At 40.4% G+C, this 13,680-nt stretch overlaps 1 protein-coding gene across 1 annotated transcript in view; it reads right to left on the bottom strand.

The window, feature by feature from the left end:
- LURAP1L (leucine rich adaptor protein 1 like) overlaps positions 1 to 13,195 on the bottom strand; it is a 44,954-nt gene extending 31,759 nt beyond the window's left edge. Inside the window, exon 1 of the mRNA XM_007465637.1 lies at positions 12,214 to 13,195. Coding sequence (XP_007465699.1) covers positions 12,214 to 12,525 — 312 coding nt within the window. The 5' untranslated portion in view covers positions 12,526 to 13,195. The remainder of the gene's footprint in view (positions 1 to 12,213) is intronic.
- Between the last annotated feature and the right edge of the window lie 485 nt (positions 13,196 to 13,680).

Genomic DNA, 13,680 nt, shown 5'->3' with positions numbered 1-13,680 from the left:
CAGGAAAAAATGATGTCAGTCATTAATTATGACTGTACTGTATATAGGAGAGAGGAAGGACAACATTTATGACTGCTCTTGTTTTTGAGAAATGCTCACTGAAGTATTATATCTAGAGGTAAAGTAATATCATGTCTGCAACTTTTAAGTTGAAGAATGTTTAAGGAAAAGTGTGTGTGTTTGGGGGCGGGGGAAGAAAGAGAGAGAGAGAGAGAGAGAGGAGGGGGAGGGAAGAGAATGAGAAGGTAAAGGTAACATGTGGGAGAGTCTGGGTGGGGTATATAGTACAGTTTGGTACTATTTTTGTAGCTTTTATATAAAGTCCAAAATTATTTTAAAATACAGTTTTTAAAAAATATTTCTCCACATATTTGTAAATTTTTCCTGCAGATAATATAAATAAGAAATGTGAAGATTAAAAGCAGCAGAAGTCCATGTAGTATAGCTTCTTGCAAGGTGGTAAAACCAGTGCCTTTGGGAAAGTGAATAGTATGTAAAAGTTCATGTAAGGACAAAAAAATTCAGAAGGAAACCCATACAGTTGCTGCTTTAGTAGCAATACTAGAATATTTGATAGCCATTTTTCATCTTTCAAATCTAGTTACTAATTAAAAACAGAAAAATAGGTTGATTCCTTGAAATGTCTCCAGTTCTAGAATCTTATCATGAATACTCAAGAAACCTAGCTTTTCTCATTCTGTCAGTCTAACTTACCATCTGGTCATCACTGATGAGGTTCACTGCAAGTTTGCTAACTGTCTCAAACACGTCAGATACAATGCGCCCAAGTGACATTGTAGTCCTAAGTTCCCAAGTCTATACTGAGGATGTGCTAAGGAGAGTCAGAGAAGTAATGCCCAATCAATGCTATCTGGGTACTAACGTAGGCTGCCAAAATAGACTATTATTTATTTTCAACCCAAACCACATAGACTGTACCATATTATCAATACGTACACAATTATAAATGATGTCTCTTTTTCTTGTAAGTTCTTTCTTTTCACTCTGGAACTTCAAAACCTCATTCCTGAGTAGGAAAAGAGGATGGCGAAAACTATCAATAAAATGTGCCTTTTCTTTGTGCACCTAACAGAGTAGCAAAACAACTCTTCCATTTCTGTGTGTTGCCAGTACCCCTGACAGCAATGGTTTCTGCAGCTGACCATATCTGAGGATAGAGTAGGTCCTGCAACCAAGAAGAAATTCTACTGTATCACTTCACAGCGGAAGAAAGGTTCCTTTCTCTTCTCTTCTCTTTTCCTTCCTCCCTTCCTCCCTTCCCCCCCGCACCCCCCCCTCCCCCGGCTTCTTCTCTCCCTCTCTCTTTCTAAGTCAAATGTCACAATAACAGGTAATAGGAAGAAAAATGTTGTAGTCTTTCTTAACCAAGAACCTAAATTCCAGGTGACTGGAATTGGCCAGTGGGAAGCAGAGGAGGGATTGGGGTTCTATGTTCCTGTCCAAAAAAGCAATATTGCTAATGCATTCCAAACCCAAAAATTAGAACCAGGACTAAGGTGTACTTTAATTTACACATTAAACAAATGCTGAGTCCCTAAACGATTGGGTGTTAGAGAAACACAAGCACTGATTAATCATAGCTTCTGCCCTCCGGGTGATTATAGGGAGGGAGAAAAAGACTGCAGTTTTATTAACCAAGTTGAAATATACAGCTGAAAATCTGGCCCAATAATAAAGTGACAAATGAAGTCATGTACATAGGATTTTGTCAGACTTTCACCTTGCGGAAATCTGTAGCCCCAGAGACTTATAAATATATCTTAAATAATCGTGTGCTTTTACTGCAGCAAGATTGTGTCAATGAACGATATTTAAAATACCATTAAGTCATTAAGTTTTATAGTGTAACTATAAAATCACCGATCTAAGTGATTAAATTGGTGGCTCTGTGTATTATTTTTTACACTACTATCATCACCTTGTAAGATGGTAGAAGGCTGGAGTATGGTTTCAGATTCTTACCCATGAAATCCAAAAAAGGGCTTTGTCTGTAATCAATTATTTCTTATCCTTTTCTGTATTCTGAGCAGTGACTACTTTTCTCTCTTAAAACCTATGTGAACATCTATCAGTCTTAATATTTTCTACCCATCTGTTTCTGGGAGGAGGTGTAAGGCTCATAGGAGGAGACCGTGGAATGCTTGGTAAATGTTTCTGAGAGTAGTCGTCCGCTCCATTACCTTCTTGTGGTGGTCTTGCCCATGGTTAGCATCAGCCACTCTAAGATCCTGAGGGGACAGTTGGTTTTTGTTTGTTTGTTTGTTTGTTTTGCGGTACGCGGGCCTCTCACTGTTGTGGCCTCTCCCGCTGCGGAGCACAGGCTCCGGACGCGCAGGCTCCGCGGCCATGGCTCACGGGCCCAGCTGCTCCGCGGCATGTGGGATCCTCCTGGACCGGGGCACGAACCCGTGTTCCCTGCATCGGCAGGCGGACTCTCAAGCACTGCGCCACCAGGGAAGCCCTGTCGGTTGGTTTTTAATTCACCTTTTTCAACAGAAAGGACTTGCCAGAGTTGAAGTGGTCATTTCTTATTTGGGCACTAACCATTCCTGGTGTTGCTTCTGTGCTCAATGCCAAATTTAGCAACCCAGATGTAGTTTGTGCAGGACAAGAAGTTATTTTACATGTAGCCATGCCCCTCCCCCTTCTTCTATGAAATACAATAAGAGAACAGAAGAGAAAGATAATAGGACAACTTCTAATCTCATCTTTTCCTATAAGTATGAAATAGTTAAGCCATTAATCAAATGAGAAAGGCAAAAAAAAACTAATGCTTGATGAGTGCTTACTATTTAGTAGGCAGACTCCCAGCTACTTTATGTATATTAAACTCATTATGTGCTTAAAGACACATAGCTGGTAGAAGGCAGGGCTGTGATTCCTTGAATTCACCTTTACCTATTCTAAAGCCCATACTCTTTTATTTTCTAAATTTTGCCTATTTATACTTTTTCTTACCAAAATACAATGTATACTTAGTGCAGATAAAGTAAATAGAACAACAGAGCACAACAGAAAAAATTTAAAATGTCATTCATAACCCCACCATCCAATGATACCCTATAACGTTAACGGTAGTATTTGATTCCAGCCTTTTGTTCTAAGCATGTAAATATCTATAACCATTTTCTCTCTTCCATAAATAATCTTACAATATAATTTTAATAGCTACACAAATTTCTATCATATGCAAATAAATAGCCTACCTACCATTATTGGTCATTTAGATTATTCCATTTTTTTTCAATCATACATAATACCAAAGGTACACACAAACTATATTTTTGTACAAATCCATTATTATTTTCTTAGGGTAAATTTTTATATTTATCTTAAATATTACTGATACCAGAATTGCTGTGTTGAGTATCTTTTTTTTCCCCTTCTTTATTTTTATTTTTTTATTTTTGGCTGAGCTGTGGCATGCAGGATCCTAGTTCCCTGACCAGGGATCAAACCCCATCCCCCTACAGTGGAAGTCTTAACCACTGGGCAGCCAGGGTCTTAACCACTGGGCAGCCAGGGAAGTCCCCCCTCTTAAATACAGTGTCAGGTTTACCACTTAAAAAGGTGCTTTGAACATACACTTCTGGCAGCAGTGCAGGAGAGTGCCCACTTCTCCCCATCCTTGCCAATACATGGCATTGCTGTTCTTTTTTTCATTTTGCAAGAAAGGCTTTTATTTTAGTCATGTACATATCAAACTAGGAGAAACTCACTGAGCTTTCATTGTATTTTACACCTGATAGAGCATCCATCTTAAGTTATGAACTCACGGCTTGTAGGCAACAGGCTGGAGCATTTTTTTTTAACCTCTTGTTGAATGGTTATAGTTTTGTCTTTTTGATGAACAACTGGAATTGCCAGTTAACAAGTATAATGAATAGAAGTGTCTGAAAATGGCATGGTCTGCCTTGGGAGCCAGTGAAGTCCCCGTCACTGAAGAAATTCATCAAAGGATGGATGATCAGTGGGTGAGGATGCCAGTGGGGAATTGGTCTAAAGGCACCAAGGAACCTCTAAAGTTCTTTCCCACCCTAGGGTTCTACAATGGTCTTTTCTATTTCTAGAGATTATTGACTCTGTCTTTTTGCCTCACCAACTGCATTATGTTTTTATACAAATAGACTCTAACTGCTGTCCTTTGCCAGTAATCCATCCAAAGTGGGAGCACTGTAAGTTGTGTTTTGAAGCTATAGATATATATTCAATACCAGAGTATTTACTGAATCTAGAAAACTGGCTGCAACATGAGCTTCTGAGAGTCTCAGTTTTAAAATTATACACACACATATGCCTACACAAATATATGTCTATAATTATAGCTAAAGGTATATAAGAAACTATAGGTATGCTTACATATATATTCAGAAAATTTCTAGGAGGATACATAGAATATTATTCATAGTAGTTGTCTCTAGGGATTGGAAATTGGGAAAGGGGGTGTGGGGAACCTTCATTTTCCACTTTAGATGCTTCTGTACTATTTGCATGTTTTAATAACAGCATGTATCATTTCAGTTATAATAATTTAAACATTTTATGAAATTAAGGGAAAACCTGGAAACAAAATTAACATCACACCAATAAAGAGCTAGTAGTAGCTCTTTATGATTAAATTCTCAGCAAAAGAACTACAGGTAGTTCTGTGAATTGCGTAGCCGTGAAAGTTGGACTTTATCACCATGAGGAAGGACTTTCCTTCTCAGTTTTGGTCTCAAGCTTTGTTTGGTCGGCACCAAAACAACAAAATCAACGTAAATTTAGTTAAATGTCTTTTGCAAAAAAATAAATAAATAATCAGAGAAACTATTATAATCATATCCTGGGCTATCAATCCCTGAGTTGTGACATATATCTCACTGTTTGGGGTGCTGGTGTTAAAACCTTTCTATGTGTTTCCTGAGGTGGGTGCTAATATAGCAACAATTTTGTTCTGCTCCCAAATATATGGAAAGTCAAAGACTTACATCTGGCTCACTTCAGGCATCCTAATTTAAAATACAGAGAAAAAAAGAACATTCCGTAATTTTAATTACAAATGGATAATCTGATCATTTTTTACATAAAAATAAGCCATATTATCCAGAATGTTTTTTAAAAATTAAAAATTATTCTACAACAGCAGTGTGATGCTGATAGTAGACGGGGAATACATGGGAATGTGATGTGCCCCCTAGCACTTAGAAATGAGGGAAATTGATTATCCTCTGAAAATCTGAAATCAGTAATAAGACATCAAAGATCAAGATTGAAAACTCACCGTAAAGACGTCCAATATGACCAACTCCTGATTGATGGGATTAACATTTTGAAGAATAAGATGTGTCAGTTAGAATACAGGCTGAACAGCAGTGGCCATGCTGGCAGACCCAACCAAGACAATTAAGGGAAATGGCTGTCCTGGAGATGCCAAATGCAGTGCTGGGTCCAGTAGTGCCAGGACACCATCAAATTCCTATCTCACTATTGTGCTGATCCTCTGCTTCACCAGTCTTCCAACTGTCCATAAAATGGGCCTTCAAGGAGAGGGCAAGTTAATAATATATTATAGTTCCAGTTTTTTTGGTTCTTTAAATAAATTTATTTATTTTGGCCGTGTTGGGTCGTCATTGCTACATGCGGGCTTTCTCTAGTTGCGGCGAGCAGGGGCTACTCTTTGCTGCAGTGCGCGAGCTTCTCTTTGCGGTGGCTTCTCTTGTTGCAGAGCACGGGCTCTAGGCACGCGGGCTTCAGTAGTTGCAGTACTTGGGCTCAGTAGTTCTGGCTCGAGAGCTGTAGAGCGCAGGCTCAGTAGTTGTGGCGCACGGGCTTAGTTGCTCTGTGGCATGTGGGATCTTCCCGGACCAGAGATCAAACCCGTGTCCCCTGCACTGGCAGGCAGATTCTTAACCACTGTGCCACCAGGGAAGTCCCTAGTTCCAGTTTTATACATCACTTTGTTATGAGTCGGTTTGAAGGATATTAATTATATCTTCAACTAAAGAATCCAGTGTTCTGATCATGCCAGATCTCTAGGAGCAGAATCTGTTTTGTCATCATGAGCCTTCTAGAGTCTGAACAAACCTAAGATGGTTTTGAGCCATAGTCTCTCGGTGGCCATTCTGCCTTCTCCATGTAGTATGGATCATCTTTGTGCCATGTTAGCACTCTGATCCAACTTTTAGAGGTTTTACTGATATTATTGGTATCAAAAAAGAAAAAAAAAACTCAACAAAAAGGTTATGTTAAAATGGTATGTGATGGAGGAGAAGTACATTCCAATTTGAAGACTTGGTTATTTCTTCAATAGAGGAATGAAGTGTTCTGATTAAGTCAGATTTCTCTGCATGGAATTTGATTCTAAAAGAACTATTGAATAGTTGGATAATCATTTATTATAAAAAGCAAAGTAATGACATTTTCATTTTAATTAGTAACTAGCTGAGGTTCATATAAGAGAATTGACAGAATAAATAAATATTAACTAAACATTTCTTAAATTCTATCAGGAATCTGTTTATATTACCTAACAACCCACAGTGCTTACCTCACAAGTGGGTGAGGAGTGAGAATGAAATGACATAATACATGAAAACTGTTTACAGTGCCAACTGACATACTGTAATCATCCAATAAATGTCAGGTGACATAATAAAATATTATTATGTAAAATAAGAAAAATGAAGTCCAGACATTTAAAAATTATGTAAATGTATATGTGCCTATATATGCAGGCAAAGACGTAGAAAAAGACCTGAGAGGATTCACACCAAACTGTCAGCAGTGGTTTCTTTGGGGGTAAAGAGTAATATGGGGACGATGTATTGGGAGTAGGTAGAAAGGGACTTTTGTTTCTCTTTATATCATATTTCTGGAAGTTTTATAATGAGAGCATATATTTAATTTTAAAAAGGAAACAATAACAGTTTTCAAAGAATACCGAAAGATCCACTGGTAGTTGTGGGATGAAATCACTGTAGAAATATTCAGTCACAATAAATAGGCACACTTCATGGTGCTGAGATATAGTACGGTTTGGGAGTAATTTGGATCCAGCAGATTGCCAGTGGTTCTTGTTTGAATGAATGGCTGGGAACCACTTACGGTGACCTACTCAAATTATTTAACCCCTGTAAGCCATAGTTTCCTTATCTGTAAAATGAACATAATAGCTATATATAAACATCCAGCACAGTGTTTAGCCCCTTCTTAAAAAGGAGAGTTATTCGGGTTTTATTTATTTTCTATTTATTTATTTTTTTGCGGTACGCGAGCCTCTCACTGTTGTGGCCTCTCCCGTTGCGGAGCGCAGGCTCCGGACACGCGGGCTCAGCGGCCATGGCTCACGGGCCCAGCTGCTCCGTGGCATGTGGGATCTTCCCAGACCAGGGCACGAACCCGTGTCCCCTGCATCGGCAGGTGGACTCTCAACCACTGCGCCACCAGGGAAGCCCTATCAGCACTTTTAATTCCTTGTACAAGGCACATTTGCCATGACAAATCTCCTCAGCTTTATCTTTTAATCTCAACACTTATGTCTGACTTCCACTATGGCATCGTGTACGTGCTGATGTTCTGGTTTGTAATCTTTCTCTGGCAAAATTATATCCCCATTTTATCTTTTCAGCTGTCTTGTGAACTCATCAAGGAAGACGCCTTCCTTAAGGGTTTTCCTTAAAGTTTTGTTCAATTAAAAAAAAAAAACCTAAATGATAAAATAGTAAAAATGCTATTGCAAGTATTATGGAATAAATGATAGAAAGCTCCTAGCCTACTCTGAATCATTTCCAAAGCAGTTGTGAAGTTAATGTAATGAAATTATGATCTCTTTTTGAGGAAATATAAAATATTTTTTTATTACAAAAAAGGCAAGCCATTTATTGTGGGGGTGCGGAGACATGAAAAAGATCAGTAAGAGAAAATACTGATAAAAACCAAGTACAATTGTATCCTCAAAAATTTTGAAATTTTGATTCATGTTCTTCTGGTATCATTTATGTGTGTTTGTGTCTAGCCCTGTGTATTGCCTAGAAAACTTTATTAAAGTAAGAGTTGAGGAATCAGATGGGGTATTTGAATGCTTTAATAATAAGACAAGTAACTAGCTTGAAATTGTTTATCTCTCACTATTACACAGCTGCTGTGCCAATACGTAGTTGCTAAAAATATGGGATCAGGACACAATATCTTCAAATCAGTTATTCATAACGGCACTGCATTAACCATTCCAGCGTGACACAGAATTGACTAAAATCTGGATATGGCATCAATAGGTAGTATATACTTCATTTCAAACTATACTTTGATGACTGAACAGTAATTATCTAGGAAGGCAAACTTGGGAGGGTCCATTAGATCCCTTCTAATTCCAGGCTCTGATTCATTAGTGATTGCCTTTATAATCTTATGCATTTCAAATTTTTTCCAGAGTAAATTGATGAAAATAATTTTCACTCTTAAACTAGAGGTATGATATGGACATTACTGAGATAGCACTAAAATCCTTTGAACATCTTGTAAAAGAAAAGTGCAGTATAAAATGTATTACTAAGTGGTAAACATTGACTTTGACAGAGATTATTTACATTTACTGGAAAAATATTTCATATGTTATGAGGCATTCTAAAACTTAGAGCAGTAGTTGATAAGTAATGCTTAAAGCCTTATTCTTAAGAAAATTTTGCAAAAGGAGTCTGCACAGACAGTGGAATGAAAAGTTGAGACATAGGACAGGGCCTCTTCTGAAGACTGACTTTTTAAAGTAGCCATTTTGTACTATATTCCCAAGGTCTCCAGGCTGGCCTGGTACATTGTTGGCACTCAATAAATATTTGCTGATTATTGAATGAACCTATATCTGAAACAACCCTTGACATGCATCCTGATGGCTTCTTTTTGTTGGTCCCTTAGTACTCTAGGGATTGCTGAGTTACCACAGATTTATAAAAACTATTTTGTATTCTGAAGAGAAATTATTGGGATGCAGACGAGAATGGGGGAAAAGCACAGTACATGGAGTCAGATGATATGAGTTCAAATTGTGATTCTGTTGACTAATTAGCTATGTGACCTTGGCCTGATTTCTCAACCATCTCTAAGCCACAGTGATCTCACTTGCAAAATGTGGATGAAAATACTTCTTTCCCAGTATGACCTTATGCTCAAACCATATGACAGATAGTAAAACACTGTGAATTGAAAAGTAGTGAACAAATGTAATTGGGCAGACTTTGTACCAGAAGTCTGACATCTATTTCTGATTTCATTATAAACTTCCTTTGTGTATCCCTGCATTTGCTTATTGTCAAATTTCCTTATCTTTAAATTAAAAATAAAAAATATTTTACACGTTGGGAAAATGTGCTCTCTCTCCAGAACATCCTGAATGGTTACTTTGAATTGGCCTACTGTATCAAATATATGCCTGCAAATTTTCTTTTCCAATATTTTCCTTCCCACACCCTTTATTATGTATTGTGCTATTTATGTTGTTAATAAGGGTTTCAAGGTGAAGAAGTCTGGCCACAGAAACAGTCCCCCGCCCACCCCCAACTTCAGTCTCTTTCATCTTGCTTCCTTTCCACCTCTATCTCACAGACTTCAAGAGCATTGATTGTAATATTTACAGAGAAGAGTTAAGGAAATGATTCATCTCATAAAAGGAGATGAGAGAGACAATGAGAAGATTAGATGCACGTAAATAAGTTTAAGTTTTGAGACTCCGTCCCTGCACGTCTATGGTGCCTTGTGTCAGTGGTAAGTACATCCATCCTAATAGGAAAAGAAGGAAGGCTTAATTCCTGGAAGTCTCTAGAAAATCCTGTACATGGCTAAGGTGTTTCTTACGAAGGAGTTCTGAGGGCAGGACTGAACGAAGCCTGATAATTCCAGACCATCCAGAAGAAAAATCTGTGAACAACTCAAAGTAAGGAGCATGAAATGTGTGGTCAAGCGTTAGACCAAGGAGGCTGACTCAATGCTCGTAGAAGAGAGCAGAAAAGAACATAAAACTCACAGGGGCATCGCCCAACTTCTCGACATGGGGATGCCAGGAGACAGGAAGAACTGCACAACTGCATCTGTTCCATGTTTATAACTAAACTGCCAAGTCTGCATAAAAACAAATCTGTTGCTTTGCAATTATGCTGAAGCTGGGGTTTTTAGTACCCGTAAGAGTTATGTAAAATGGGGGAAAACTGTCTCATTGGCAGGGGAATATACCTGTTTTCGATCCTTTGCCTCTAAACTCCCATAGCCAATGTTATCATTTGCTCAATAAAGGAGACCTTGATTAGAGTACAGAGTTGAACACAAAACATCTGTTCTGGCATAAATTCTCCTACGTTCATAGATAACTATGCTTCACATAGAAAATATAATGAATAGTCAGTTTAATAATCTACCCCTCCTGTTGTTGTTGTTTCTGCTTGCTTTTTAAAAATGTATTTATGTATATACCACAATCATTATGCATAATAAGATCTGGCTTGGGGAAACAGATTTTTATTAACTCTGTGACATTTTCATTAAGAAAAATAGACAAGGCTGGAAAATGTCTTTTGTTGAAAATAACCAGATTTTTTTTACCCTACAAAATTCTTCAGCACACTAGGCTTTATATACTACAAATAATAAATGGCAAATGAGTGCAAGAGATTTGAGAGCCCTAAACAGGCTCCTTGCACTTTTTGTTTTGTATTTTGAGCACCCAGTTAATTACCAGGTATAGTCAATGCTTAGTCAATACTTGTTGAATAACTAACATGTATAACCTGTGGTGTGTGTGTATATTTAGTGAAACATGAATAGAGTAATAAAATCATTTGCATTACACATGGTGTATGAATACACACACACACATATATATACACACACATACATAGACCTATATATGTATGTCTCTATATATTTGCATTCAAACTGGGAAGAAAATGGATTCTTGAGACATAAAAACTAAAGTTCTTAAGTAAACCAGCTTAAAAGATCTTGAGAGAGGTTTTTAAAGCCCTTGTGTTGATAGTGTGGTAAAAATTCTGAGCATAGGACATGATCTCTGAAGAATGGCTTTTTGCACTAGTATATTTGCCAAGATTACTTTATGCTTGGAATTTATTCCCTCCCAGTGTTCCAACTGCAAAAAGAGAGGAGCTAAAGTAACACCACCGGTTACTTCTTTTTCATGCAAAGCCCCAGTAGATAGGGTCATTTATGTGGAAGTGGCTGAGGCCCCTGTTGTAACTTTCCTCCTTTCCAAGCTGGTGGAAAATGCTGCTGTTTTGTGGTCATCTTCTTAAAAGGATTAAGGAAGGAATCATTTCCTCCAAGCAGTTCATTGTACGAATAAACCGAGGTCCACAGAGGTTAAGTGACTTGCCTGAGTTCATGGTAAGTAAATAAGTGTCTCCCTCTAAGTACATCCGGAATAACAAGTATTCTCGGACCCTTCCTAGTCCCATTGTCCTATTCTTAGGCTAACATTTGCAAACAGCACGGAAAACAATTGCAGATTGAGGACTGAGGGGGGAGGGTAGGAAGTGGTCATTAGCAAATCCCTGGGCCTGGGGATCACCTGCTCTTTTGGATCAACCATGAGACAAGCTATTCATAAGGACATCAAGGACGAGTGGGCCATTGTTTTCAGAACCAGCAGTGGAGAATCAGCTCCACGGTGGCCTAGGAACTGCTCGCCTGTTGCACCAAGGGGCGGGGCGGTAGTGGTGGAAGAGGAGTGAGCCAGGAAGAAGGGCTGCAGGGACCCCGCCGCGCCACCTTTCGGCAAACCAGGAAGTATTTTTGCAGTAAGTGCAACGGACCGAGCCACCTTTTGAACTGAAAGTGTGAACGGCGCGCAGCAGGCCCCAGATGCGTGCAATAACTGCAGACCCCCTCGGCAGGCTTGTGCCTGGGAGGCTGCGGACTGGCACCTCAATGGTCAGAGCCGGGAGCAGGGAGTTGACGTCAGCAAGTACACAGAGCAGGGCAGGCTCTGCTGTCTTAGCAAACCGTGACCGAGCGAAGTCTCGGGTAAACAAGCTTCCCGGCTGCTGCCTCCAGATGCGCACCCGCTGCGCGCTCCCCTCCCCGTGTTTCCCACGCACCCATGGCTCAGCTCGGCCGCCCCGGCCGCCCTCTCTGCCCCCGACCGCATCTTCCGGTCTCCCGGTGCTTCTGCGCGGGCTCCCACTCCCACAGCTGGAGAACCACACTCACCATGTCTTGCCTGAGGAGGTGAAGCTTGGTTTCCAGCCTCTCCAGGGCGCTACTGGAATGGCTAGGTTGTGGGGAGCCAGAGGTTGGGGAGGGCGAAGAGGAGGATGACAGGGAGAGAGGGAAACTGCAGCTGCTGCTGCTGCTACTGCAGACTCCGCCACCGCCACCGCCGCTGCTCCCCCCGGCGGGGTCTCTGTCCCTTTCCTGGGGCAGCGGCTCCTCCCCACGGAGCGAGCGCACTAGGCTCTCGGGCACTTTGCGCCCTAGCTTCAGCTCGATGTCTCGGAGGTCGGGCAGCGGGCCGTCGTCCATGACTTTTGAAGAACGATGAAAATGGTTATAAAACGCTACGGATGAGAGGCAGCAGGGGCCTCCACGTCTGCCTGAAGATCAGCACACCCCTACCGAGCCCAGGTCTCTATCCTCGGCGGATCAAACGGTCCGCTGCATAACCACCCGCGCGGTATCAGCCCTGAAATCCGCACAGGATGGGCGGATCGCCGCCGCGGTTCCCGGGGCGCAGTGACTCCCTCGACACTTGTTAAGATTATAGAGCCCTCTTCATCCTCTTCCTTTTTGGCTACCCCACTGCAAAGTTGAGTTAATTGATATTGCAGAGAGGGGGAAATTCCAAGTACTAGAGACCGAAAGACAAGAGGGAAATGAAGTCTGTCTGAGCTCTGTGGGGGAAAAAATTCACATTGTTAAACTGTCCGTTCACATCCCAGTGCCATTCACCACCTGCCCATCTGGTACCATGCGACACAAAATAATGATGTGGCCACACTCCAGGGTCGTTTCATTTTCCAGTCTTCAAGCTTTCGGAATATCCTGGATTGTCAGAAATTATTTCTAGTCAGTGATAGAGGAGGTCGGTCGTGTGCATAGATGCATGAAAAAGAGAGTTCGCTTAGCAGGAGTTTAACGGCTTCCTCAAGGCAGCACAAATTCCCTTCTTCCCATTTAGGCTGTTAGATCCAAGTCATTGTGTTCCCCCAAGCCTCGGAAACTTTAAGCTCCGCTGGCAGGTGGACCAAACCAGGGCCAACCCCTGTACCGTAAAACACAGGCAAGAAGAGCAACAGAAAATTTCTTACCCCTGCTGCCAGTAGTAGTTTCAACATCCTGTTTTAGTTGGGAGTACCTAATACGGGGATTAGATTTTCAGTTTTCCCAGCGAAATTGCCGGGTAGCTACAACTTTTAGGCCTGGTGACAATAGAGGCAGAAGAATGACTTTAAATGTAGTGTCATTCCCTACCCCCCCCATCTTCCTAAATGACAAAAATTCAGCTTTAGAAACCTTTTCTAATAATTTTGTACTAATATACAGTGTAATAAATTCACCAAAAGTTCAGTGAGAATGTGCAACCAAAGCTAATTGTCTTACCAAATGCTACATTGTCACAGCAAGCAGATGTGAAAAATTAAAGAGCCAGAATAATCTATATGACTACTGAGGATAGTG

Source organism: Lipotes vexillifer, unplaced genomic scaffold (assembly GCF_000442215.2).
Source record: "Lipotes vexillifer unplaced genomic scaffold, Lipotes_vexillifer_v1.1 scaffold31, whole genome shotgun sequence".
In the NCBI taxonomy this organism is placed as follows: Eukaryota; Metazoa; Chordata; class Mammalia; order Artiodactyla; family Lipotidae; genus Lipotes; species Lipotes vexillifer.
Note: the sequence above shows the minus strand (reverse complement) of the source record. Positions and strands in the feature narration are given on the sequence as shown.